At 54.7% G+C, this 25,693-nt stretch overlaps 2 protein-coding genes across 11 annotated transcripts in view; both read right to left on the bottom strand.

The window, feature by feature from the left end:
• Positions 1–5,496, bottom strand: part of AKT2 (AKT serine/threonine kinase 2) — a 30,109-nt gene extending 24,613 nt beyond the window's left edge. Inside the window, exons 1-2 of one of the 3 annotated variants that reach the window (XM_043501464.1) lie at positions 5,340–5,425; positions 1,932–2,029 (exon numbers count right to left, since the gene is read on the bottom strand). The gene's annotated coding sequence lies outside the window, so the exon portion shown is untranslated. Of the gene's footprint in view, positions 1–1,931; positions 2,030–5,145; positions 5,248–5,339 lie in introns of those variants that run through there. The other 2 variants (XM_038382112.2, XM_043501465.1) reach the window with 2 other exon arrangements.
• Positions 5,497–9,292: 3,796 nt separating this feature from the next.
• C23H19orf47 (chromosome 23 C19orf47 homolog) lies at positions 9,293–23,478 on the bottom strand. 8 transcript variants are annotated; one of them, XM_043501463.1, is made up of 10 exons: positions 23,338–23,478; positions 20,526–20,599; positions 19,154–19,241; positions 17,917–18,031; positions 16,696–16,777; positions 15,899–16,033; positions 13,331–13,429; positions 11,855–11,925; positions 10,154–10,558; positions 9,293–9,516 (listed from the first exon to the last, which is right to left on the bottom strand). In XM_043501463.1, exons 1-10 carry the CDS (start codon positions 23,469–23,471, stop codon positions 9,499–9,501), a joined length of 1,221 nt encoding a protein of 406 aa, XP_043357398.1. In that variant the 5' UTR covers positions 23,472–23,478; the 3' UTR covers positions 9,293–9,498. The 8 variants fall into 8 exon arrangements, with proteins under 8 accessions (XP_043357398.1, XP_038238049.2, XP_043357397.1 ...); XM_038382121.2 differs by having other exon boundaries at positions 13,274–13,429; positions 23,338–23,477; XM_043501462.1 differs by having other exon boundaries at positions 13,283–13,429; positions 23,338–23,476.
• Positions 23,479–25,693: the final 2,215 nt, after the last annotated feature.

The raw sequence follows: 25,693 nt of genomic DNA, 5'->3' as shown, positions 1-25,693 counted from the left end.
CAGGAAGGGGAAGCAAGGCCTAGTTAAAGCATAAGGCTGGGAGCCAGGACTCCCCTGTCCGGCTCACGTCTGGGAGGATGTGTGGGCTACGAGTCACAGCACCAACTGGAACGATGGCTAGACACTACCAGCAACAGGCAAGATTTGTGGCTTCTGTGCTGTCCTGGGTAGTCACTTCCCTTCACTGTGCCTCACATTCCCCATCTTTAAAGTGGGGCCAGCAACACTGATGCACCTGACGAGGACTCTGAGCGACTGTTCCAGCTGCAAAGCAGAACGTGCCCTATGCTGGTGAGTTACTGATTAGTCTTGGAGTTGCACTAGGATGCAAAGTTGAGTCGACCGAGCGCTGTCGCTTGGGGGTATGAAAAATCCACACACCCCAGCGATGCAGTTAAGCCGACCTACCCTATCTCCGCCCCCCCAGCCCCGGTGCAGACAGCGCTAGGTCAATGGAAGAATTCTTCTCTTGTTTTAGCTCCCGCCTTGCAGGGAGGTGGACTTTCTATGACCATGGGAGAAGCCCTCCCATCACCGCAGCAAGCGTCTACATTGATGTGCTGCCACTGTGCTGCCACAGGGTTTCAAGTCTAGAGAAGTGCCACGCGTCATTTCTGACTGGCCACATCACCAGACAAGTTTGTTTTCTAAGTCAGCTTCTCAGAACCATTAATAGACATGCCTCCTCCTGCACCAGCCCGTCAGATAAAGGGACTTCCACCGGAAATGCGAGCCATCCATAGCTCTCCCTTTGAACAGCGCTGATCAGAACGACAACTGAACTTCCCCAAGAGGGTTACCCCACTAACCCATTATTTCAGATCTGCTGGCACAACCGCATGTCTCTGCACCTTGGTTCCAAGCTCACTTCCTGATCAAATCCAGAGCCATGGAGATGGGGATGCCTCACTAGCACTGTCTCGGTATCCCACTGACAGATAACGGTAGGTACAATTCATACCACACATGCAGAAGCAGTGGTTTACATTCCTCTGGAAAGACAATGCTCCTACAGAGCGTCAATAACCAGCTAGCTCAGACCACACAGCATGTGCAGGCGAATTCCTGGGGGAGGGGCAAGACAGGACAGGTATTTGGAAACGATCCTGTGCACAGACCTGCACAAAGTTCCTATGAACAAAACTGCATCGTTTATACAGGGGGGGTCTATTTTCCCATTTACTCCTTGTCCTGAAAATTCACCCACCCTAATCGCCAAGTCTGCTCAGCAGTTCTGGCCCCAAATTGATCACAAGTGACTCCACGCTGCAACAGGGAACATTTCTGAAAAATGTCGTAATCTGACCTTGAACCTGTTCTCCGATTAAAGCACATTTCTGTACTCCAGACAGAAACATCTTTCATTACAATTCTTCCTTTGGCTCAGTGCTCCGCCCAAGATCCAGGGCTTCTCAGCAGGTTCCCAGGTATCCGCTATTTAATGGTAATAAGTAATCACAGCACATGGCCTTTCTACAGCCCTTGTGTCAAATGATCTCACAGCTTTCCACACATTACGCAACCCAGGCACCTCTCCTTGGGAGGTAGATGTTAACCCCCGATGGCAAAATTAAGATGGGACAAGCCGTGTGACCTTGGGCAAATCAAATCAGTGGCAGAGCTGCAAATAGAACCCAGGAGTCCTGGCCTTTAGACTTCACCATCTAACCATTAGACTTCTTTCCTCTCCCAGCGCTGGGGATAGAACCCAGGAGTCCTGGCTCCCAGCCCCCCTGCTTTAACAATTAGACACCACTCGCCTCCCAGAATGGGGACAGAACCCAGGAGTCCTGACTTCCATTCCCTGTTCTATTAGACCAGACTCATTTTCCGGACAGCTGTCACGCTACCCCATGCTTCAGGAGGAGCGCGGGGAGGCGACCCTTAGTAAAATGACCATGAAGAAGCTGTACATATTTCAACAGCTTTACCTGTTCCAGTGGAAAGCCGAGAATCCCCTTGTACATTCCGTCAGGAAGCCCTGACTGCCCGTTTCTCACCAGGCCAGCTCTGGTTACATGCTCAGCTCCTACTGGAAGGGGTCAATCTTGAATGAAAAGCAAACAATCATAATTGCTTATAACTGACCCTTGACTAAGTTTGGGGCAGACACTGCATCTGGTAAAGGAGAGCCTCTTCCTCAAACAAACAGCCCCGTCACCTGAAATTCGCCTCTACTCTTCTCTGCAAGATTGCACTGCACCTCCTTACCCCCTTGCAACTCCAGCCAGCAAAGCCAAAGACTGGATAATTATCTGGAGAGCCGTGTTTTTAACCATGCTGCAAACACTGACAAAAGAGCGTTTTGTTCAAAAGCATCCCACTGAAGTCATTGCCTTAGAGCGGACAGATGGACACAGTTAATCTTTGAGGCAGTGCAGTCCATTGGTGGCAACGCTGGACCAGCAGTCAGAGAACCTTGTTCCCATTCCCAGATCTGCCACTACTCTGCTGCAACCTCAGCCGAGAAGTTATTTCACCATTCTGGGCCTCAGCCACCACTTGCACCCTAAGTCTATCTTGTCTTAGCATCTCTGCTGTTTGAGGCAGGATCTGTCCAGCAGAACGGAGCTCTGACCTCAACTATAACCAAATCATATTGCCTACAAAAGTGATAGCGTTAAAACATTTCTAGAGTGGAAAATCCAAGCAATCGAGTTCCAGGAAGCTAAAATTAAAAGCTCAGTATTAACTTAACCCCCTTCGTATTTTAAGGCCTATAAATCTGCTTTTCTGTATTTTTCAATGCCAACACAAACTGGGATTTCTAATGCAACCTTATGTACAATGCAGAGCAAGATTGCACCTGCTGCCCAAAGAACAACATAAGATGGAAACAACAAGGAGAATATCAATTGCCCACTCGCCAATTTTAATTTACCAGTAAGCAAGCAGACAAACCTGTTTTCAAAGACCCCAATGCTATTCTGAGTTATTTTTAGGACGTTGCCTCGTTTATTACCCAGCTTTCCCATATTGACAGCAAACCACATTGCTATCGAGGGATTCTGATGACAAGTAAGAAGCCACAAGAGTGAAGAGCAAGTGGTTTTCAGCCCCGTCACTGGCATGCAGAGATAAAAAATACAGCCCTACAACTTGCACAGTTTGGGTGTATTTTTAAATGTTTATGGTTTCCAAGTGGCAATGAAAAACAGAAGCCAAACACTAGTTTCAAAGATTTGCATCTCTACCACGTCCTACATCCTGTCCTGTGGATAAAATGGCAAGGAGCAAATGCTTTCAAAGAAGTCTTAAGAAGTCAAAGAATGCATCCGATGAAGTGAGCTGGAGCTCACGAAAGCTTATGCTCTAATAAATTTGTTAGTCTCTAAGGTGCCACAAGTCCTCCTTTTCTTTTTAAAGAAGTCTTAGTGACAAATAGCAAGACATTCTCAGTGTTTTGGAGGCATAAGTTACACAGGGATTCTCCAGGAGGAGACGACACCGTTTTGGGTCTCAACATTGTCCCGTAAAGCACAAGGGTGAAAGAGCTAGGCACAGATTCGTAACACACATTCCTAACAGGATATGCCCTTCCCCAGGGCCCCCACACTTTGTAGCAACCACTGAAATTTTCAAAGGAGATCAGGAGAGGCAGGTGCTTGGGACTGGGGCAGGAGGGTACAGGCGTCACAGACACTCCAGCCCCGAACCTAGCAGGGTATGGAGCAGCACAAGAGAAAGGGGCGTCCGGTCGCCTTCGGATGGGACGGTACCACCGAGAGCAACGGGACAAGCAGAAGCATGCGCTGGAGAAAGGTGACGGCGCAGGGGGGCGGGTGCCCAGTGCAGAGCCCTGAGGTCCCCTGGAGAGCGGAATCACATACCAGAGCCCCCCCAATCCTCCCCCTGGAGAGGGAAACCCCAGGCCAGGATCCCTGCTGAACTTTCAAGGGAGACCCCCCCCCGCCGCCCGGCCCGGCCCCCCTCCCCCGCAGAGAGAGACCCCCCCCGCCGCCCGGCCCGGCCCGCCCCCCCCCCGCAGAGAGAGACCCCCCCCCGCCGCCCGGCCCGGCCCGCCCCCCCCCGCAGAGAGAGACCCCCCCCCGCCGCCCGGCCCGGCCCGCCCCCCCCCGCAGAGAGAGACCCCCCCCGCCGCCCGGCCCGGCCCCCCCCCGCAGAGAGAGACCCCCCCCGCCGCCCGGCCCGGCCCCCCCCCCGCAGAGAGAGACACCCCCGCCGCCCGGCCCGGCCCCCCCCCCGCAGAGAGAGACCCCCCCCCGCCGCCCGGCCCGGCCCCCCCCCCCCGCAGAGAGAGACCCCCCCCGCCGCCCGGCCCGGCCCGGCCCCCCCCCGCAGAGAGAGACCCCCCCCCCGCCGCCCGCCCGTCCCGGCCCCGGCCCCCCCCCCGCAGAGAGAGACCCCCCCCCCCCCGCCCGCCCGCCGCCCGTCCCGGCCCCCCCCCGCAGAGAGAGACCCCCCCCCGCCGCCCGCCCGGCCCCCCCCCGGCCCCCCCCGCAGAGAGAGACCCCCCCCCGCCGCCCGGCCCGGCCCGGCCCGGCCCCCCCCCCGCAGAGAGAGACCCCCCCCGCCGCCCGGCCGGCCCGGCCCCCCCCCCGCAGAGAGAGACCCCCCCCCCCCCGCGAGAGAGAGACCCCCCCCCGCCGCCCGGCCCGGCCCGGCCCGGCCCCCCCCCGCAGAGAGAGACCCCCCCCCGCCGCCCGGCCCGGCCCGGCCCCCCCCCCGCAGAGAGAGACCCCCCCGCCGCCCGGCCCGGCCCGGCCCGGCCCGGCCCCCCCCCGCAGAGAGAGACCCCCCCGCCGCCCGGCCCGGCCCGGCCCGGCCCCCCCCGCAGAGAGAGACCCCCCCCCGCCGCCCGGCCCGGCCCGGCCCCCCCCCGCAGAGAGAGACCCCCCCCCGCCGCCCGGCCCGGCCCGGCCCGGCCCCCCCCCGCAGAGAGAGACCCCCCCCCGCCGCCCGGCCCGGCCCCCCCCCGCAGAGAGAGACCCCCCCCGCCGCCCGGCCCGGCCCCCCCCCGCAGAGAGAGACCCCCCCCGCCGCAGAGAGAGACCCCCCCCCGCGGCCCGGCCCGGCCCCCCTCCCCCACTCCCGGAGAGAGACCCCCCCGCAGCCGGAGGGTTCGGGCCGGTTCCATCGGAGAGACGGGGAACGGGGGGGCGAGGAGAGGGGCCCGGGCGGCACCACCGTGGGGAGGGGGCGCCAAGGCGGTACCGTGGCGGAGAGCAGGCGGGGGCCCAGGCAGTACCGCGGGGGGGGCCCGGGCGGTACCATCGCGGGAGGAGGCCCGGGCGGAACCGTGGCGGGGGGGGGGGAAGGCGGGGGGGGCCCGGGCCGTACCATCGCGGGGACCGCTCGGGGGGGGGCCGCCTCCCCACCTGTCACGGGCGCCCCGCGCTCCCTCGGCGGCCGCTGCTCATCCCGGTGCCGCCTCCCTCCCCGCGGGGCCCAGCTCCAGCGCCGCGTCAGGCCCCACAGCACCCGCGCTCCCGGAAACCCCGCCCCCCGTGCCCCAAGTGCCGCGGAAGCGGGGGGCGGGACGGGGCCCGCCCCGGGGCCGCACTGCGCAGAAACGGCGGGACAGGGCGCGCTGCGCATGCGGCCAAGCGGCATCGGCAGGCGGCACCTCACTGCGCCTGCGCCGGGCTGGAGCCCAGGGCGCATGACCCGCGCCTTCCAGTCTACCACGTCCGCACGCTGGCAACGGCTGGTGGGCGGGGCGCCCTGAGAGCCCCGCCCCTCTGGCCGCTGTGTAGATTTGCATAAATTTCCATAGAGCATAGTTGATTTTGGAGCAGCAAACAAGGGGGGGGTTGGGCTAATGGTAGGAACAGGAACCCCGGCGTCCGGGCGGGGGCCTGATCCCCCCCCGCTGCCAGCAGAACCCCAGAGCCTAGGCCCCCCAGGCACTAGCCCCACTCCCCCAGGCGCACACCCGCCCAGCAGCAGGGCTGAGCCCAGCACAGCCTGTGCCGGCAGGACACATGGGGGTGCGCTAACCCCCCCCCTTTGCAGACACCCAGAAAGCGCATTTAGCAGTGAAATCAGCCGAGGGGTCCCGCAGGGGAGCATTTGCTAGAGTGTAGTTGCAACACACATCACAATTCTCGGGTAAAAAGAAAAGGAGGACTTGTGGCACCTTGGAGACTAACACATTTATTTGAGCATAAGCTTTCGTGAGCTACAGCATCCGATGAAGTGAGCTGTAGCTCACGAAAGCTTATGCTCAAATAAATGTGTTAGTCTCTAAGGTGCCACAAGTCCTCCTTTTCTTTTTGCAAATATAGACTAACACGGCTGCTACTCTGAAACCTGTCAATTCTTGGGTAGCATCCTACACACTTTACAGTGTATATATTCCATACATCCCCTCCTCTCCCCTCACCCCCACCACAGGGCAGGGTGGAACACAGCAGCTGCTTAGCTACCCCTTGGCACAGGAAGCAGAGATGGCAGTATATCCCCCCCCCCGGGGGAAAGAAGGGGGCAGAACTCAGCAGCATCCTCAGTAAAGAGCTTGCTTAGCGAAGGACGCACAGGGCGGGAAGGATGAAGCAACAGTAGTGAGGGCAGGTGGGTTAGCCGATCAGAAAGCTCCCTTCTGGCCCTGGGATCTGGTGAAGAGCAGGAGCAGGAAGACAAGCGTTAATTAAAACCCTCAGATTTTCTTTTGCCAGGCGACAGAGGAGAGACGAGCAAAACAACAGTGTCTCACAGATGCTGTCGGGCAGCACCGTGGTAGTTTTGCCGCAGGGAACAGAGTCAATGGAAAAACGGGGTACCTGCTACCGCAAATATTCAATACAAGCACAAACTCCCTACAAAACGCTAGGGGTAAAACGCTTTGAGCACCATGGGCAGGAGGGGGTGGATTAGTCTCTAGGAGCCAGAGTCAGACATCTCAAACTGGGATGAGGACTCCGATCCTTGCCCCTGGATTTGCTATGACCCTTTCTTGGGCAGGTTACCGCTGCACTCTGACTAGCAGTTTATCTGTGAGAGGGGGATAACATCCACCATTGTCCAGCCCTTTTCACACCGAGGCTCTGAAGGTGCTGAGTATGTCAACAGGACTATCCCTATCTGCAAGGGCACCCCAGACCACGAATCCTGCTTTAAAAGCAACCAAAGGGATTTCCGAGCAGCAGAGGTCCATTAAAGCCCAAGGACAGATGAGAGGAATACGTCTTTTTTTATGCTTTATTGCAACAGCACGCTGAATCCTTGAAGAATCATGGCACGTGCCTTAAGTGCATTACACAAATCTCTACTGCCTCCTGGCTGCTGACTACACAATGTAGCCTGGGTGCAGATTTCATTCTTCTCCTTAAAAAAAGTGTTTTGCCTCAAACAGTGTAAAAACATTCAGAACACTTACCCCTCCTTCCGCAGGCACGATGAAAATGCTCAGTAATGGGTTATGCCAACTTTTCTATTTTATCTTTGGGGGGAAAAAAAACCCAAACTTCCCTTTCTTGGATCCAATAACCCGCATCCTCTCCCTTCAGAAACACCCTGCCGCAAAGATTCTCCTCCTCATCTCCATTGCACAGCTGAACACTCATGTTTTAACCCCATTATAAAGCCTAAGGAACCTGCAAAGTGGGCGTTTCACAAGAAAAGTTAGCACTTCAGAACAAACAGGAAGGCCAATAGAGGCAACCACTGAAAACCAGAATATAAAATAGAAAAGCTAAAGGGATGCAGTAAACCCACAGCAAAAAATGCGACAGGATCTCCTTCAGGAGGAGGCCTACATCCGGAGACATTACAACCTCCTGTTTGGCTTAATAAAGAACAGTAGATAAAAGAAGGAGGAATCGTTGTTTGGATTAACAGTCAGTCCTTCAGCCTAGCGCTTCAGCTGCAGTACCAATAGAGAGATCTGACACTGCACAACAACATGGCAGGCTAACACACCATTGGTGTTAGGGCAGAGGTGATCTACAGTGAAAACCACATTTAATCAGTTGGTAAGGAAGCCAACGGCAGCCACTCATCTTTGCTCCGGCGCCATGTCCCGCAGACGCTCCCAGCATATCCGGCTATGCCAAGATGGAGCGTTGCCAGCTGGGGCTTATCCGGCAGGTTACACTCTCTTTAGTAAGATAACTCACTTAGCACTAACATAGTGCTCTTTATCCGAATATCCTGCAGCAGTCACCAAGGGAGGGTGCGGCTGCACGCCATGCTCTACGTCTGTGGGCTGCATGTGACCACCTTAGTCTGGTGCTCCTGCAGGTACAGAGCCAGGGAACCTCTCTCAGGACACTGCCAAGCTTTGTCTGTGAACTCCAGACAGCTGCCCAGCTAGCCTGATGGGCATTAACCTCTTCCCCGCCCCCCAGTACCTACTTGGGAGGAGTAACCCCCTTTGGGGGGGGGGGAGAGGTGAGCACAAACAGCTACTGGAACTAGCTGGCCCACAGCCCCATGACTACCCACTCTTCACGGAACAGGACAAGCTGCCCCTGTCATATGTACATTCTGACCTAGAGGGGAGAGAGGAGTTTGCTGCCCAGGACTCAGTCCTCGGCCTCTCTGCATAGGTTTCCCCCAGGAGTGACGGCACCAACTGCACCGGTGGTTCTTTGATACAGACACGTGTCCGCTCAGAAGGGGGCTTTGCATGGGGTCCACCACACCGCATGGTAGTGACCCTGGCTCCTGTCCCAGGCTGGATACAGCAGCATAACCGTCTAGTCTCCCTACAGAAAATAATGTACAGGAGTCCTGCCTTTTAGGAAGGGGAGCAAGGCCTGTTGCCTTCCCTGGGGACAGAGAAGCTGAGAAGTAATCAAAGCCAGACATCTGCCTTTGTATTTGCACATGTGCAAAATTACTTCACTGCTGAATCTCCGGCCTACTCAAAACCAAACCACTCGGCACGAGGGTGCTGAAATCCTTTCAGGGGAAGGCAGCTCTGCTGCCTCTGGGAAAGCAACGCCAGTATCTAGCCTCTGCGGATGAGGCCGATCGATCTGACCTGGGAAATCCGAAGAGAAAGCTGGCCCTGTGCAGAATTGTGCTGCCTTTACAGTTTAGGGCAACTGGCCATTGAAGTCTGAACAAACTCTCTCCCCATCCCCTGCAAACAAAATATTATTTCTTGAACTGACCAAATACATCCAGGCCACGCATACTCTTAGCATGCACCTGGCAGACACTGGAGCTGCCCATGGACCTGTTAGAATCCATACCACACCTCTCAGAGTGCAATGTCTGCACAGAGCCGGGTGGAAACCCGTGCCTGGAATACAAGCGTAAGGCTGTACTGGGAAGAGGCAGGTGCTAGCTCAGATACTAAGAAAAGTTCGCACAAGAGCAGGCGTGAGGACGGAAGGAGAAGAGACATCTCCCGGGGTTCTTAGATTAATACTCTTGGACTGACAACATTCAAACAAACGCCTGCGCAGTGTTCTGGAGCCCTTACGTTTGGTTTTATAGGTTGCTAGGAAACCCTCTTAGACTCAAGAGTTCCAGCACAGTGTCCCCACTCCATATTATCTCTGTACGGAGACCTCGAGATGCTACTTCCTAGATACAGGCAAGAACCTGCAGAGGAAAAAGATAGAAAAAAAGAATAGAAAAAAGCTTTCAGTGAACTTTAGCGCTGGTGAAAGGTGCTCGGACGACAGCCTGGGAGAAGAAAACCCTCCGTTATCCAGAGCCCAGGCTTCCGCCATGCCGCAGACCCACTGCAGGGAGTAGGGGCGTAGTCTCCATGGCCCAGTCTCGCCTGGTCTTCTCTGCTGAGGCCTCCAAATAAGGGGGCTCACAACTGACACCAATTGTGATGGTTCTGTTTTGATGTAGGCACCCACCATGCAAGAATCCCAACGCATTTCACACAGCAGCTTGCACCCTTTGAGTTTAATGGTAAGGAATGAGCCAGGATCAGAGCAAACGCACACTCCACTCAAGCCAAGTTGGGTGTGAGCCAGGCGCCCCGATCCGGCCGAAGGAGACAGAGACGGGTCTCTGGGCATCCCCCACACAGGGTTTCATGCATGTAAAGAGAGTGGTAACAATGCAGACAAAGGACAAAGTGGTTCGGACACTAGCGGTTACAGAACCAAACCTTCCAGGTGCTTTTCACGGGTCAGTTTGCCTTCTTGCCCAGTCTTTTAAAGACACTAACAGTCCCTGTATTGTCCATCTGAGCGCTATAGATTTCGCTGGTGCTGCTTACCTTAGCGCTACCCAAAGTCCTCTTTAGAGTGATCCTGAATTGCGGCTCAGCTTTGTTCTTCGTACTGGTGACACTGCTGTCCTGGGCCTCAGTGGGCAGGGTGGGCTTGCCCAGTCTCTGTACGACACTGACTTTGGATGCTGATTCCGGCTTCTTTTCCTTCGCCGCCAGGCTAGTGCTCTTGTTGCCAAGTCGCCGAATGGTCGTCACAGCTGGTTTTGCCTCCGAGCTCGTGGCTTTTGCTTTGATGGTTACTCCTGGTTTGGCACTTTCCTTGTGTAAAGGCTTGGAGAGCTTCTTCAGGACCCCAGCATACTGCAGGACGGAGCAGTCGTCATCGCTCTCTGTGGCTTTATCCTCCTCCGCCCCCAGTGCGTCCCCCAGTCGGCTGAAGACCCCTGTAGGCTGCAATGCATCCCAGGCATTAGTCACACATGCGCAAAAGGAATACAAATGGGAAGGCAGTGTGGCCTAGTGGACTGAGAACTGGACTGGGACACAGGTTCTGTTCCCAGCTCCGCTATCTGCCTGCTGGGTGACCTAGGGCAAGTCCCCTTTCCATGCCACGCCTCAGTTTCTCCAACTGGGGGAAATTATATAGCCCTCTTTTGCAATGTGCTCCGAGATGCACTGACAAAAGGTGCTAGATCAGAGCAAGGGATTATTCTTCTCCTAAAATGGAGCACGGTCGGTAAAATATTCTTCCACTTCATGTTCATTGGAGAGAGACGTACAATTCTGGTGGGTTAATAATCACACGACCACTTTGCTCTGACGTAGAAATTTCTGTCTCTAGATGTCAACACGAGATCAGTATCTAGCCCATAGCAGAGATGGGGAAACTGAGGAACAGGGGGGCACAACTAGCCCAAGGTCACCCAGAGGTTGGTGGCAGAGCTGGGAACAGATTGCAGGATTCCTCAATCCCAGTCCAGCACCACCTCTCTGTTTCAGGTGCGTCTCAGGTTTTGATGTGAACGTGCTGACAGTGACAGGTGTTAAGTGTCAACCATAGAGACCCAAGTCCTTCACCTCCAGAACAGGCAGAGAAGCATCAGGGCATGTGCTTCCCCCCTCCCCCCGACATGCACACCATGGCCCAGAGGGGACTTTCGTTTCTGTGGATCATTTAACACCCTCTCTTGGTTAAGGCGGCCAAGAAGGCCGCTAAGTATCGTGGTTATTTCTGTGACACGAGCACCTGTCCACTAGGAATGGAACCCAGACCTGAATCTTTCCACAGAGGCCGCAAACGGCCAGGGAGCAGAGGGTTTGTTCTCTCTGATTTAAAGAACACCGGCTGTAGCAGAAATGACCTTCTCAGCCTTTCAACCGTGGCTGCGGATCCTGAATGAATCGACGTGAAGGCAATGAAGGCGGCTGTGAGAACAGGAACACTCAGCCTGGGAGCCCAGGTACAGCAGCGATGGGCCACAAAGCAGTAACACCAAGCTGGAGGAGAAGGAGCTCTGAGACCCCCCCACCAACAGCATTTCCGCCCTGTGTGTGCAAAGGGTACATGCCTGGCTATGAGACCAGGAGTCAGACTGTCCCACCCTCATGGTGAGCCATGCCCTGGATTTCAATGGGACACAGAGCACAACAAGGGACTTCTGGCCAGGATGCAGGGCGCTCGCAGCCCCTGTGCTCTCTCACAAGCTAGTCAGGTTCCACCGCCATGGAAACACCCTTCCCTCTCACCTTATTCCCGGTGGTTGTGTCTGCCTTCATCTCAGCTCCCAGCCGGTCAAACACAGACGTCCTGGGCACACCTGGCAGCAGCAAAGATGAGAGAAGGGCTTTCAGGCTTCCACAAGAAGGAAACGGGAATGTGTTAGGAAAACCACAAGGGGCACCGCGTCGGATGTGAGCAAAGTTAAGCAGGAAATGGCTACTTTGCCTCTATAAATATAGCAGATGCTGCAAACTCCGCTGCAGACGGTGCCCACACCGACATCCGATGGAGAACATTTGACATGCCTCTCCCACTCTTCCTTCCAAAGGCTCACAAAGAGCTGCAAAGACTTCATGTGCGCACAGCTCTCCTGACATGCACCCACCTCTGAAGTGGAGCACAGCAGCCAGGGTACAACATGCTGCTCGACGTTGTGGGAAAGGAGCACTTGGCCAGGATTCTCACAGAAACCAGCCAAGTGCTCTTGGGCTCTCCGTGTGACTCTCAACAGGACCTTCGCTTTCAGGCCTCCCTTGAAAGTCCCACATACACGAAGGCCTTGTCTAGGCTAAAAACTTGCCCCCCTTTAACTATAGCAGCCTAACTGAATGTGCACAACCCTCTCATGTGGACGCAATGCCCAGATGCTTTACACCAGTACAGCTATTTCCACATGGGGAGAGGAATAAGCTGTGCCAGTACAAGGCACCTCTGTACCCATAAATGCTTTCTCACTAGGGGCTGTACCAGTATAACCACACTGTTAATGATATCACACCCACTGGTACCAAATCCATGTCTAGATCAGGCCATATGTGTGTGAACCCTAGTTTGTCAGTCTCACAGGGCTGGTTCGGTGTGGCTCACCCCCGTTCTGAGTCACACGAGCTCGTTGAGTGGGTGTGGAGAAGGAAGTACCGTTCACATTCTATTTTACAAGCGTGTCTTAAGCACCAGGTCTCTGCTAATTACCAGCAGCCACATTCTCTGTAAGACATCAGGGGGCAGGCAGTGCAGCTGTACCCATGTCAGTACCATGATACTAAAGACAAGGGGAGCGAGGTAATAGCTTTTGCTGCACCAACTTCTGTTGGTGAGAGACAAGCACACAGCTCTTCTTCGGGGCTGGGAAGCATATCCAGAGCGTCACAACTAACTACAGGGTGGAACAGATTGTTTAGCATAAGTCGCTACCACAGATCATAAGACTGAATGTGCTGAACACTGTTCCACCTTGCACTTTGCTGGGATGCTGGGAGTTCCTTCCCAGACCTGATGGAGGGCTCTGTGTGGCTCGAAAGCTGATCTCTCTCACCACCAGAAGTTGGTCCAATAAAAGATATGAGCTCCTCCACCCGGTCTCTCTTGACGCGGGGTTCATCCGTGTGCCAAATGGATCTAGGGAAGGCACAAACACACACTTTGCCAAGGGGCTAAGAACATACCAGTGGTACCTTTCGCTGCCTGCTGTTCCAGGATTTTCTTAGTCCTGGGCGTGGTACCTTTTGGCATGTTGATGATGTACTTCCCTTCCATCTCCGCTGTAACTCGCCGTCGCTTCACCGGGCCCACCAGGCTCTCGTCCGCTGGATCGCATAAAGCTGGGGAAAAGCCAAAGGGGAGAAGAGATCAGACTCTGCTAACTTCAGCTTTACCCCATCAGCTCCCGCACTCCGGGGATCCCGCTGGATAAAGCATTTTCCTTCCAGAGGCTCAGGGCAGAGGAGTCAATATTTAGGGACGGATTAAGGCACTGACAGCTCTGCAGCCCCACCAGTCACACTTTGTGGCTGGAGTTGAGTGTCCTAGAGCAGCTGTGATGCACTCTCTGCTCTCCAGAAGGCCTGCAGAGGAGACAGCTGCCTGGCCTCAATGACTGGCAGATCCATTGCAGATGAACAGTTCGGGGAAAGAGAAAGAGACCCATCAAAGAACACTACGGATACTGCATCCCATGCTGGACTTGGGTCCTCTCCTGGGCTGTAGTGTCACTGGTGACCACACCACCCTGCTCAGGAGTGGATTTGGTAGAACTAACTGAAGTCTCCACAAGGAGACCTCACTCCAAAGCTCCCTCTGCTGCTTCATCCCCAGAACTGGGGCAGGGCTGCCAGCTGCTCTGAGTGTGCCAATTCAGCTATCCGTGAGGCCATTTGCTCTGTTCCAGCCGGTCTTCCCAAGAACTAGTCTGAGCTCCCTGTTCCATCCAAAGAGCTTTTGGGAGATCATTACATGGCCCAGAAGGTTCCCTGGTCACCACTTCTGCCTAGAGGCCTTTACGCAGTGATTTAAGAACATGGTTGGGTTTATTTCTGTGGCCCTGTTTTTCCACCATATTCCTTTCATACAGGATCCAGCTAATGATGAGGCAAATACAAAACCAGAGTCGCTAAGTACATTTCAGTGCTGGACTTCGGATCAGAACAACTTGCAGAAATACTCCCCAAAGACCCCGTGCAGTGCAGATCACCTGTGACCCAGCTGCCATTTGAATAGGACTTTAGCATTAGCAGGCCTTCCAGCCGTGGGACTGACATCCTCTATCCAACAAAGTACATACAGGGGGTAGCCCTGGAGGGAGCCCCCGCCTTCCCCAGGAGAGCTCGTTCTCTGCTGACCATGCAGCCCTTGGCTCCTCCGCTGGGAATATTGACAACCACCTATTGTTGTGGGGGTGGACTTCAGCGAAGGGAACATCTGTCTTCTAGGACCTGGACTGAGACCCCCATTGATGGATTTGGAGTTGCCTGTGACGATTGAATTTTATATGTTCTATACGTTTGTCTGAGTATTGCAGAGATGTTTACTGTTATGCACACACTGCATTAATTCAGTAACCAGGGAGACAGGAAACTACCTAGGAAAACAGACAACAGCCCAGATACGAGTCCCATAGCAAACACCCCAGACAATTAACTGTGATATGCTGCCTTCCCCTGCCAAATCCAGCTTTCTCAGGACTGGGACACATAGAGTTCAGGGGATGGGGGAAGAGCTCAAAAGCCTGAGGTGGATTTAAAGAAACATGCTCCATGGAGGGGAGAGAGATTCGTTTGGACAGACAGTTAACGGGGAAAAACTGCCCCCCGACTTCCTGAGGCTGAGGGTGACGAGGAAGCTGAGTCTGCTAGGGTCTCTGCCAAGGGAAGACAAGCCTCTAGGCAGGTATACACCCATGTGGGCTTTTTCTGTTTTAAGCTCTATTCTCTCGTTAGGCCGGGTTCCTCCTGCTGAGATTAAATAATGCTCTGCTTTAAGAGGGCTGGTTGGGGTCACCGTGTCCAGTGCTGGTCACAAGCCCTCAGAGGAATAGACCTATGGCTTCCGAGGTCAGTAGCACCTGCTTGGAATAAGCACAGTGCCATAGCCTCGTATCCCAGTCTGAGAGGGGAGAATCCTGAGGGAGTAGGTGCACTTGGATGAGATCACAAGAGGGGACAGAGGGGCAGAAATCCCTGAACCGTGACACTCACCAACAGAACTAGATGGCAGCACCTCTAGACTAGGCTGGATCTGAACTGGTGACCTGGAAGTGGGAGGTTATGGATATAATGGCAATTTTGAGTTTCCCCCCTCCAATTGTTTAGAGCGGTAATTTATATTTACACAGCACCTTATAGGCCCATATCACAAAACATTATCAGGTTTCAGAGTAGCAGCCGTGTTAATCTGTATTCGCAAAAAGAAAAGGAGTACTTCTGGCACCTTAGAGACTAACAAATTTATTAGAGCATAAGCTTTCGTGAGCTACAGCTCACTTCATCGGATGCAGCCCCTCTGTTTTTTCCCCCAAATGCATCCGATGAAGTGAGCTGTAGCTCACAAAAGCTTATGCTCTAATAAATTTGTTAGTCTCTAAGGTGCCACAAATACTCCTTTTCTTTTTGCGAAAACATTATCAGTAATCACACAATCAGACAGAAATCACCTCGCTCACCACTGAAAGACAACCAGCACTGGAGTGGAGCACAGCAGCTGGTAGGTAGCTGACAGCAACAGTACCTAACACTTTAGAATAATGAGAGAAAAAAAGAGCTCCCAATGCTGCATTTCAAAGGTTTCCCTCATACCTGCTTTTGCGTTCTTCCCAGCCATTTTGTTGGACACAGTAACAGAGATTTTGGATGTACTGGTGTCGGGTCTTCGGACAGGGGTAGCAGGTGGCGAATCTCGGCTTAAACTGTTAGCGATCATACGGGTGGCAGCTGGAAGGCAAGAATAGCTGGTGACAGAGCAGAATCAGGCACCGGTGACGTATTCCTAGCGTACATGATGGAGCAGGGCTCCTGTTCTGCTCCCTAGCTCCCAAACCCCAGGGGCTTGGTCAGGCTGAGAAGGAAAAAGCATCCATGTGTGCTAGCCCTGTCCCGTTAAACAATGGAGTGGTGCAAAGGATGATGGGTATTACAATTGCTGCCTACACCCCATTAAAGCAGGAGAGCCAGCAATGAAGTCATTTGTCAAGCAATTCTAGTACCATATTCATAAAGACAAGAGACTGCGTCCTGGGAAGCTAAAAGCCACTAAGCTGAGAGTGGCCAAAGCGGGGCCCCCTCCTTTGAATAGAGAAGAGCAGCCCATAGGCAACATCAGGCCTAGTGGGAATCACCAGACAGACAGAATCAAGCTAGCGCATCTTCTGCCGGCACCCGTGGTCTCCATGAGCTACAGATCAGTACCGAAGATGAAGATAGCTGCCACATGCTCCAGCATACGTAGATTAGGTGTGACTCTCGGTTTCGGAGGAGACGCGAGGCTAAGTTTAGATGTTCCGGAGGGGAGAGAATGGGGAAGGAGGTGGGAGAAGAGAGACCTGATTTACGGAGACTGCTGAAGCCCAGGGTCGGTCCCACGTGCCCGTACATACCGCTGTTGGCGCTCCTGCGGAGCTCGGACTGCATACTTGGCTGGTTGGAGGACACCGATTCAGTCGCTGCCTTGCACATCTCCTAAAAGAGACCAAGACAACTTCCCGTTAGACAGGATTTCATGTCAACCTTGCTCTCACTGATAGTGTGGAGGCAAAGTCCCAACGCAATATGAAGGCTCCGTTCAAGCGTAGCGAACACCTGCATGGTTCTCAGACTCCCCTCGGGATGGTTCTTAGGGCTGAAGCAGCATGGACACCCGGCTCCCTCAGATGGGCCGGACGGCTCTGAACAGGCCAATACAGCGTAAGAGCCGCTCTCTGCCTAGGGATTTGGCATAGGAATGAGCTTATGTCTAGCACTTTCCCCTCACCTCTCACGAGTTTAGCATTCGTTGGGAAGCGAGCAGTGTCTAGCGCTCAGAGAAAGGGGCCAGAGTCAGAACTCCTGGGTTCTATTCCAAACTCTGCCAGTAACTTGCTATGTGACCCCAGCCATGCAGCCTTACGTCGCTGCCTCGCTTTACCCCATACACAAACAAAATGGGGGCATAAGCTCCCCTCCTACACCAAATTTTTTAGTCTCTAAGGTGCCACAAGTACTCCTTTTCTTTTTGCGAATACAGACTAACACGGCTGCTACTCTGAAACCTCCTACGCCACTGGATTGTCATCCAGCCTGGCTGCATGGGTTCAGAGCGGGCGGAGAGCTTTAAACAGAAGGTGCTATGGGAATGCATTAGGACACTAGGAAGGGTTTCATGGGCTGCCACATCTTTGAAATTCATAGCTATTAAAGCCAGAACAGACCACTATCATCCAGTCTGGCCTCCTGCACAACACAGACCAGAGGCTTTACCCCAATGAGTCCTGGATCTAACCCAGTAGCTGGCAATTGGAAGAAAGAAGAATCCAGCCTTGAGCTGAAGTCTCCAAATCCTGGAGACTCCACCACACCCTTTGGAAAGCTGTCCTGATGGTTAATTACCCTCACTTTCCAATGTGAGCCTTGCTCCTGGGGAAATCCAGAGGCATTCCCAAAGGGCAGAAGTCACTGAAGTTTAGAAAATTTGATTCCTAGAATATTTTACACCCTGTGGTTCAAAGGTCTGGCACCAAGCTCCGGTTGTCCACACAGAAAAGCCTACTTGAGCTCACACTGACAAGGAAGCACGTCCCTGCCGTGACCAGTGCAAACCAACCCACCAACAGACAGATTACCTGTCTGTAAACAACTTTAGCGTGCTTGAGGATAGCGATAATATCCCCCACCACCGTGATCCCTAGCTCATTCATGATCTCCTTGTTCAGGTCCAGCAGCATGTTCTTCTGGATTCTGTAGAGAACAAAGCATGGAGCAAATACTTCATCAATGGGTAAAGACTTTCCACACCCTACACTGGAGGATCTCAAAGTGTTTACAAGTTAACTGACCCTCATGAACCCCATGCAAGATAATTAAAGTACAAAAAGATCATATCTCAGCTCTGCGATGGAGGGCAGCAGCTGGTAACAGAATGCAGCTAGGCTTCACAATGCTGGAAGTGAAAGAGAATCAGGTATCCGATTAATATTAATGTAACTAATTAAGCGGACTGGAATTTGGCTAGGAACCAGGGCTAATACCCTTTCTTTCAGCTGCAAAATATATAATAGGATCTTCATGCCCACAAGTGCTGGGAAGCTCAGGGTCAGATCATCTGACAGAAGTCTCATGTGTCACCCCTGCTGGGTGATCAAGGAGTGCTGCTGAAAGGCTGGAGCGAAGAGCTATGTCCATTCCTCCCAGCAAAAGAATATTGGTGCAATGTGAGCTGTATCCTCACTGGGGCTGCAGGATGTGGGTCCCGGGATTCTGCACCGAATGCTGGGGGCTAGAACAGCTAGGAGCAAGATTCCAAGGCCAGAAGGGACCATTGTGAACACTAGTCTGACCCCCTGTAGAGCACAGGCCAGATACCTGCCGCGCATTAAATCCTAGAGTAGAGCTTTTAGAAAAACATCCAATTCTGATTTAAACTGGCAGTGATAGAGAATCCCCCAAACCTCTGGGTAAGATGTTCCAGTGCTAATTATCCTCCAACAATTAATTACCCAAGAGACTCTTTAGTGGCAAACTTGTCCCTCCCACCCGGAAAGGTAGTCCCTATTCAACTCAAGTGACATTTAACTCACCCTGAGACAATTAATACTTAACATACACAGGGCTATTTACACCTGCAAGGTACTTTAAAAGCAGCATGTCTTCTCACCCGCTGAGGCAGGGAGCAGGGATGTGAGCTGTCATAAGCACAGAGAGCATCCAATGTTTAAAATGTACCTCTTTCCTTTAGCCTGGTCTAATGAAGAAATAAGTCTGCCGCTGACACTGTGAAGCATGTTTAGTTCAGTATGTTCATGTCCACTATTTTATTTTAAGTGATGGAAAATTGTTGCCTGTGTCTCGCTGCAGCCTCACCTGTTATCCACAAACATAACCGCATAGTTGACAGCAGGGCCTGGAGGAATCCCAGCTTCCTTAAAAAACTGAATCCACTCAGATGTAGCTGAAAGATGCAAGACACAAAACAGATCCTAAGTAATGTGATTAAATTAACAGCAGTCTGCTCTGATGCCCTCTAACCAGGCAGAGATCTGACAAGAGCTACAGACCCCCAGCGTAGTCATCCTGTCAGCCAATACATGCAGTGGCAGTGACAACTGCTTGAGACACAGGGAGAGAGAGACAGACAAAAAATAGAGAAATCATAAATCACCATAACGCGATAGCCTGGGGATGATCATGAAAACACTGCCCACTGTGCTGACCAACATGGTCTCATCATTGCCTGATACTCCCTGGCTGGCTGTCGTCTCGTTTGACACTTCCATTGTTTACTCATTGGGGCAGGCACCATCTCTCTGTTGTGGCTGTACAGTGCCTACCACAGGGAAACTACAATTTGATGCATTGTAGGTCAGTTAGATGCATCTCCTGGGCTCCTGGCAAGTTGCTACTCTGGCCCTCAGGCAAACCTTTGAGTCCCCACAGTGCTACTTGGAAAGTCCTGACACACCCACACAGCAGCAGGGTAAATCAGTACCAAGCAGGTGCCTTCCTTCCCTCCCTCTAGTCAGTTTCGTATAGATTCAACATTATTCTTTCATGAAGATGTTGGTGTTACTTCTCTGGGGGGAGGAAAAGAACCAGTGGGTGGTTAAATCTTTACCAGCCACAAATTATCACATAGCCATTACTGAAAATGCTTCACTGCAGCTTCCTTTTCCATCAAATTCTTAATCATTTCGAAACACAGAGAGGAGAGAGAAACCTAAATTAAAGCAGCATCACATCATCAGCTGGTACATTCAATCTGAAAGCATGGAATATATTCTAAGCTCAAGCTTCATGAAGTAAAGTGAGAATGAAACAAAATTCAGAATTAAAATACGAACTCTTCATAATCCACCCTCAAGTTTATCAGAATTGCAGAGGACTCTAAATAACAACAGCACGTTATACTCCATGTGCTGCAACAGGCAGCAGAGTCACGAGCTTTATCTCTGGATTTCCTGGCCTTTGGAGGTTTCAGTCATGATCGTAATGTCACTTCAGTATCTTTTCTGTGGTTAAACGCACAGATCCTTGGCACCACATGCCGAGCATTCACAGCTGCTGTCACACATCAGCCTAGCTGTTCAAGCACCAGCCGCTGAATTCCTCTGACATTTAAACATGCCACAAAAGTTAGCGATAAAATCTGCTCTTCTGAGCACCTTTACGCCGGGGCTATCGTCTTACTGAGATCTCTGTTTACACAAGAATCAAAATATCCTCATTTCAGACTTACCCATTGTAACTGACACCATTGTGGGAAATCCAGAAAGACCCCGGCGGGGCCTGGCTATCACGTTGGTGAAAAGCCTGCAATGAAGCAACATATTATTAAGGCAACTGTGCTTCACAAATGACGCAGGCAGAATTCCATCACTGGCATTCATGGAACAAGAATAGCCCATTACCCACTCCCAGGCCAGGAGTTTAAAGCACAACGCCCCCAGCCTAGTTGTACAATGGCAGCTCTTATGACAGGAAGGGATTTATGATGAGACCACGTTAGGCTCCTGTCCTTTGCCCTGGGCTACAAATACTTCAGTGCTTCTTAAAGAGGCAGCTGCAGAGGGCAGTGGCAGCACATGGAGACCATGCAGACACAATTGGTGACAATGGTAGTCAGTTTTCTGTATATCCTGTCCCTAGCTCATTACTTAAGGGCATTTTTAGGATCATGATCTGGTTGCTAAGATTTCCTTCTCTCCTGCAGCTTGTTTCCTCCTCGAAGTCATGATTCTCTGTCATTATCCCTCCAGGGTCTTGTTATCATGTACTTGCTGGAGCAAATGAACATCTACTTAGGATCAGCGCTTCCAGAGGGTTCAGAGAGGTACCTGCTGCTCTGGAACAGCATACGGTGGTGACTTGAGCAGGTGCTTGGTGAGCACGTCAACTTGCCTGGCTGGGACTATTTCCCTATTAGAGAAGGAGACAATGATTTCCATACTTCAGCCAGCGAATTAAAGATAAAAAAATGGATGGGCTGCAGCCACAGGAATCAATAACTAGCAGCTGCTCACCGGGCTTTCTGAGGGGCTGGAATCAGGGCTGGGACCATGCGAGCTCGGCTAGCCCAGGGCCCTGCACTCAAGGCAGGAGGGCTGGTCCCACTGGGATTCCAGATTGGCCAACAAGAGTGGCTGGTTTTGTGGGGCCACTGCCTGAGTTCAAACTGCCCCCCCCCGTGCTAGGGACACAAACTGCTCAGTCTAAAGCAGGAGATCAGGACCCCACGGTCTCTGCCCCACAAACCCCCAGGAATTTCTCCCCCTAAAATCCTCAGTAGCCACCTCGCCCTCCTTGTGCCGAGTGAATTCCTCCCCGATAGTACCCCAGACTCCCCACAGTCCCACCCCCAGCACCCCCAACTCTTCCTCCTACACCCCCTAGTCACCATGGCCCCGCCCCATCCCCTGCCCCCCAACTCTCCCTCAGACCCCCTGCGCTCCCTCGTCACCACGGCTCCGCCCCATCCCCTGCCCCCCAACTCTCCCTCAGACCCCCCCGCGCCCCCTCGTCACTACGGCCCCGCCCCCATCCCCTGCCCCCCAACTCTCCCTCAGACCCCCCCGCGCCCCCTCGTCACTACAGCCCCGCCCCCATCCCCTGCCCCCCAACTCTCCCTCAGACCCCCCTGCGCCCCATCCCCTGCCCCCAACTCTCCCTCAGACCCCCCCGCGCCCCCTAGTCACCATGGCCCCACCCCATCCCCTGCCCCCCAACTCTCCCTCAGACCCCCCCGCGCCCCCTCGTCACCACAGCTCCGCCCCATCCCCTGCCCCCAACTCTCCCTCAGACCCCCCCGCGCCCCCTCGTCACTACGGCCCCGCCCCCATCCCCTGCCCCCCAACTCTCCCTCAGACCCCCCCGCGCCCCCTCGTCACCACGGCTACGCCCCATCCCCTGCCCCCAACTCTCCCTCAGACCCCCCCGCGCCCCCTCGTCACTACGGCCCCGCCCCCATCCCCTGCCCCCCAACTCTCCCTCAGACCCCCCCGCGCCCCATCCCCTGCCCCCCAACTCTCCCTCAGACCCCCCCGCGCCCCCAGTCACCATGGCCCCACCCCATCCCCTGCCCCCCAACTCTCCCTCAGACCCCCCCGCGCCCCATCCCCTGCCCCCCAACTCTCCCTCAGACCCCCCCGCGCCCCCTCGTCACCACGGCTCCGCCCCATCCCCTGCCCCCCAACTCTCCCTCAGACCCCCCCGCGCCCCCTCGTCACTACGGCCCCGCCCCCATCCCCTGCCCCCCAACTCTCCCTCAGACCCCCCTGCGCCCCATCCCCTGCCCCCCAACTCTCCCTCAGACCCCCCCCGCGCCCCCTAGTCACCATGGCCCCACCCCATCCCCTGCCCCCCAACTCTCCCTCAGACCCCCCCGCGCCCCCTCGTCACCACGGCTCCGCCCCATCCCCTGCCCCCCAACTCTCCCTCAGACCCCCCCGCGCCCCCTCGTCACTACGGCCCCGCCCCATCCCCTGCCCCCCAACTCTCCCTCAGACCCCCCCGCGCCCCCTAGTCACCACGGCTCCGCCCCATCCCCTGCCCCCCCAACTCTCCCTCAGACCCCCCCGCGCCCCCTCGTCACTACGGCCCCGCCCCATCCCCTGCCCCCCAACTCTCCCTCAGACCCCCCCGCGCCCCCTAGTCACCACGGCTCCGCCCCATCCCCTGCCCCCCAACTCTCCCTCAGACCCCCCCGCGCCCCCTAGTCACCACGGCTCCGCCCCATCCCCTGCCCCCCAACTCTCCCTCAGACCCCCCCGCGCCCCATCCCCTGCCCCCCAACTCTCCCTCAGACCCCCCCGCGCCCCCTCGTCACTACGGCCCCGCCCCCATCCCCTGCCCCCCAACTCTCCCTCAGACCCCCCCGCGCCCCATCCCCTGCCCCCCAACTCTCCCTCAGACCCCCCCGCGCCCCCTAGTCACCATGGCCCCACCCCATCCCCTGCCCCCCAACTCTCCCTCAGACCCCCCCGCGCCCCCTCGTCACCATGGCCCCGCCCCATCCCCTGCCCCCCAACTCTCCCTCAGACCCCCCTGCTCACCGCCGCGCCGGCCCGGCCTCTCCCCTTCTCCCCGGGGCCGGGGCCAGGCCCAGCCGGAAGCGCCGACCAGCGAGAACAAGAAGCGGCCTCCCCTCGGGCCCGCGCGGAGCCGCCTCTAGGCGGCGGGGAACCATAGAGCGCGGAGCGACCTCGGCCTCGGCCCCGCCCCCTGGGCCTGGCTGCGCACGGTCACCCCTGCCCCGCGCCTGCGCGGCCGGAGCCCGGACGCCTGGGTTCTCTCCCGGCTCTGGGAGGGGAGTGGGACCTAGTGGTCACGGCGGGGGGCTGGGAGCCCGGACGCCTGGGTTCTCTCCCGGCTCTGGGAGGGGGCTGAGGGCTCGTGGTTAGAGCTGGGATCCCGGACGCCTGGGTTCTGTCCCCAGCTCTTGCCACAAACTCCCTAGCCCAGCATCCTGTGTCATCATAGAAGATTAGGGTTGGAAGGGACCTCAGGAGGTATCTAGTCCAACCCCCTGCTCAAAGCAGGACCAACCCCAACTAAATCATCCCAGCCAGGGCTTTGTCAAGACTGACCTTAAAAACCTCTAAGGAAAGAGATTCCCCTTGTCATCATTTAAAATGGCAACAAATGTGTGGCCCAATGAATCTTCTCCACTCGCTCAGCAGGGTGGCAGCATTTCCCAGCCCTGGGTGCAGATAATGTCCCATGCTGCAAAGCAGGGGAGCAGCCAGCCCTTGTGTCTTTGGGGCATGTCCCGGCACCTCTGTACTTCAGTATCCCTTTCTGTAAAACAAGGATACCCACCCCTCCTCCCAGGTGGAGCAGGTCTGATCTTGAAGTATGTGACAGACACTGTAATAACAAAAAGAAAAGGAGTACTTGTGGCACCTTAGAGACTAACAAATTTATTAGAGCATAAGCTTTCGTGAGCTACAGCTCACTTCATCGGATGCATGTAGCTCACGAAAGCTTATGCTCTAATAAATTTGTTAGTCTCTAAGGTGCCACAAGTACTCCTTTTCTTTTTGCGAATACAGACTAACACGGCTGCTACTCTGAAACCTGTAATAACAAAGGGCTTTGTTTGCCTTGTCCCATCTCTCTCCATAAGAGGGAGCAACCACACAAGAAACCAGCCTCACACCGGGCTACAGAGCTTGGTGCTCCAGCCCCAGACGCCTGGGGCGGCTGCAGGAGTCACTGGGGAGAAGGGCAGATCTGGAGACTCTAAGGGTCTCATCCCATCTGGCTTCAAATCTGAGACTGCAGTTCACACGGTGGCCGCAATGGAACCATATTGATTGATACCAGCTGAGGTCCTGGGCTCTGACCTTGCAGGAAAGTGGGGGGTCCATAAATCCTCCCTACCTCTGTCTGACAGGAGGGCCCTGGCTGGCTCAGAAGCGTCAGTCTGCTCGCCTCAAGGGTGCTGGTTTGAATCCAGACTAAATTGTTCCTGTTGCCTGGCTCAGTTCAGGTCCCATGTCATCCCTGGACACCACAAGCTTGCGGGGGCTCGGATCCCTCCATGGCTCATCCAGCCCTCACCCTCTCTGCTCAGGGGGCTCTGACGGGGAGGCCGGGTTTTGTGAAGGCAAGTGACATGCACCCATGGGGGTTGGGAGTGTCACATGATGGCTGGGGCTGGGAAAAGAGGGGCCAGTTTGAAGGGAGACCTGGCTACTTTGGTGTGATACCCAAGGGCCCAGGAAGGAATGCAAGCTGGGCCATGGGGCTACCAGACAAACACAGGCCTCTCACTGTGTGACACTGGCCTGGGTGCACGCTTAGTAAAGATCTTTCCTACAACTTGGCTTGCTGTGGGTGTAATCCAGAGCTGCTGGTTCAAATCCTGACTCACCAGGTGTTGCTTAGTCCCTGGTGCTATAGTCATTGCTCAGTCCAAACCCAGAGCAGATTTGGATGCGGTGCTTCCTGAGCTATTACTAATAATCATCAGGTGCTGAAATTATGAAGCAAGCCCAGTCATCACTTCAACTGGGTCAAACAGCACAAGTGGCAGGACCGGCTGCGTGCTGCTTCCTGGGAAACAGCAGCCTACGCCCAGTACGCTGGGGCCATGACCCCTATGTGCTACTGCAGTAGTGTTCTTAACAGTAATATCAATGGGAAAGAGCTCGCTCTGTTCATTTGGGTCAGGGGACCACACCAGCCGACTGACCCAGGTAGGCCGTTGTCTCAGGCTCCATCTAGCATCCTTCCATTGGCCCAAAAAAACCAGCCTCCATCGCCCGCCTGGCAAAAGTTCAAACAACCCCTTCACACTTTCTCCAGTGTTCCTCCTTCCCGTAAAGCTCTGCAAAGCGGCCTCCTTGGTGTCCCTCCTGAAAACTCTCCTTTGTCCAGAAAAAACTTGGCAGCGGCTGGCGGGCT

Source organism: Dermochelys coriacea, chromosome 23 (genome assembly GCF_009764565.3).
Source record: "Dermochelys coriacea isolate rDerCor1 chromosome 23, rDerCor1.pri.v4, whole genome shotgun sequence".
Classification (NCBI taxonomy): domain Eukaryota; kingdom Metazoa; phylum Chordata; order Testudines; family Dermochelyidae; genus Dermochelys; species Dermochelys coriacea.
The sequence above is the reverse complement of the archived record's forward strand: the minus strand, read 5'-3'. Positions and strand labels throughout refer to the sequence as shown.

Excerpts from the sequence above, each read along its gene's own strand:
- C23H19orf47 (XM_038382117.2), bottom strand. The coding sequence starts at position 23,471 with ATGGTTCCCCGCCGCCTAGAGGCGGCTCCGCGCGGGCCCGAGGGGAGG. Across the intron at positions 19,242-20,525 it reads AATGGTGTCAGTTACAATGG|CTACATCTGAGTGGATTCAG; the intron begins GTAAGTCTGAAA and ends TGCATCTTTCAG. Across the intron at positions 18,032-19,153 it reads GTTATGTTTGTGGATAACAG|AATCCAGAAGAACATGCTGC; the intron begins GTGAGGCTGCAG and ends TGTTCTCTACAG.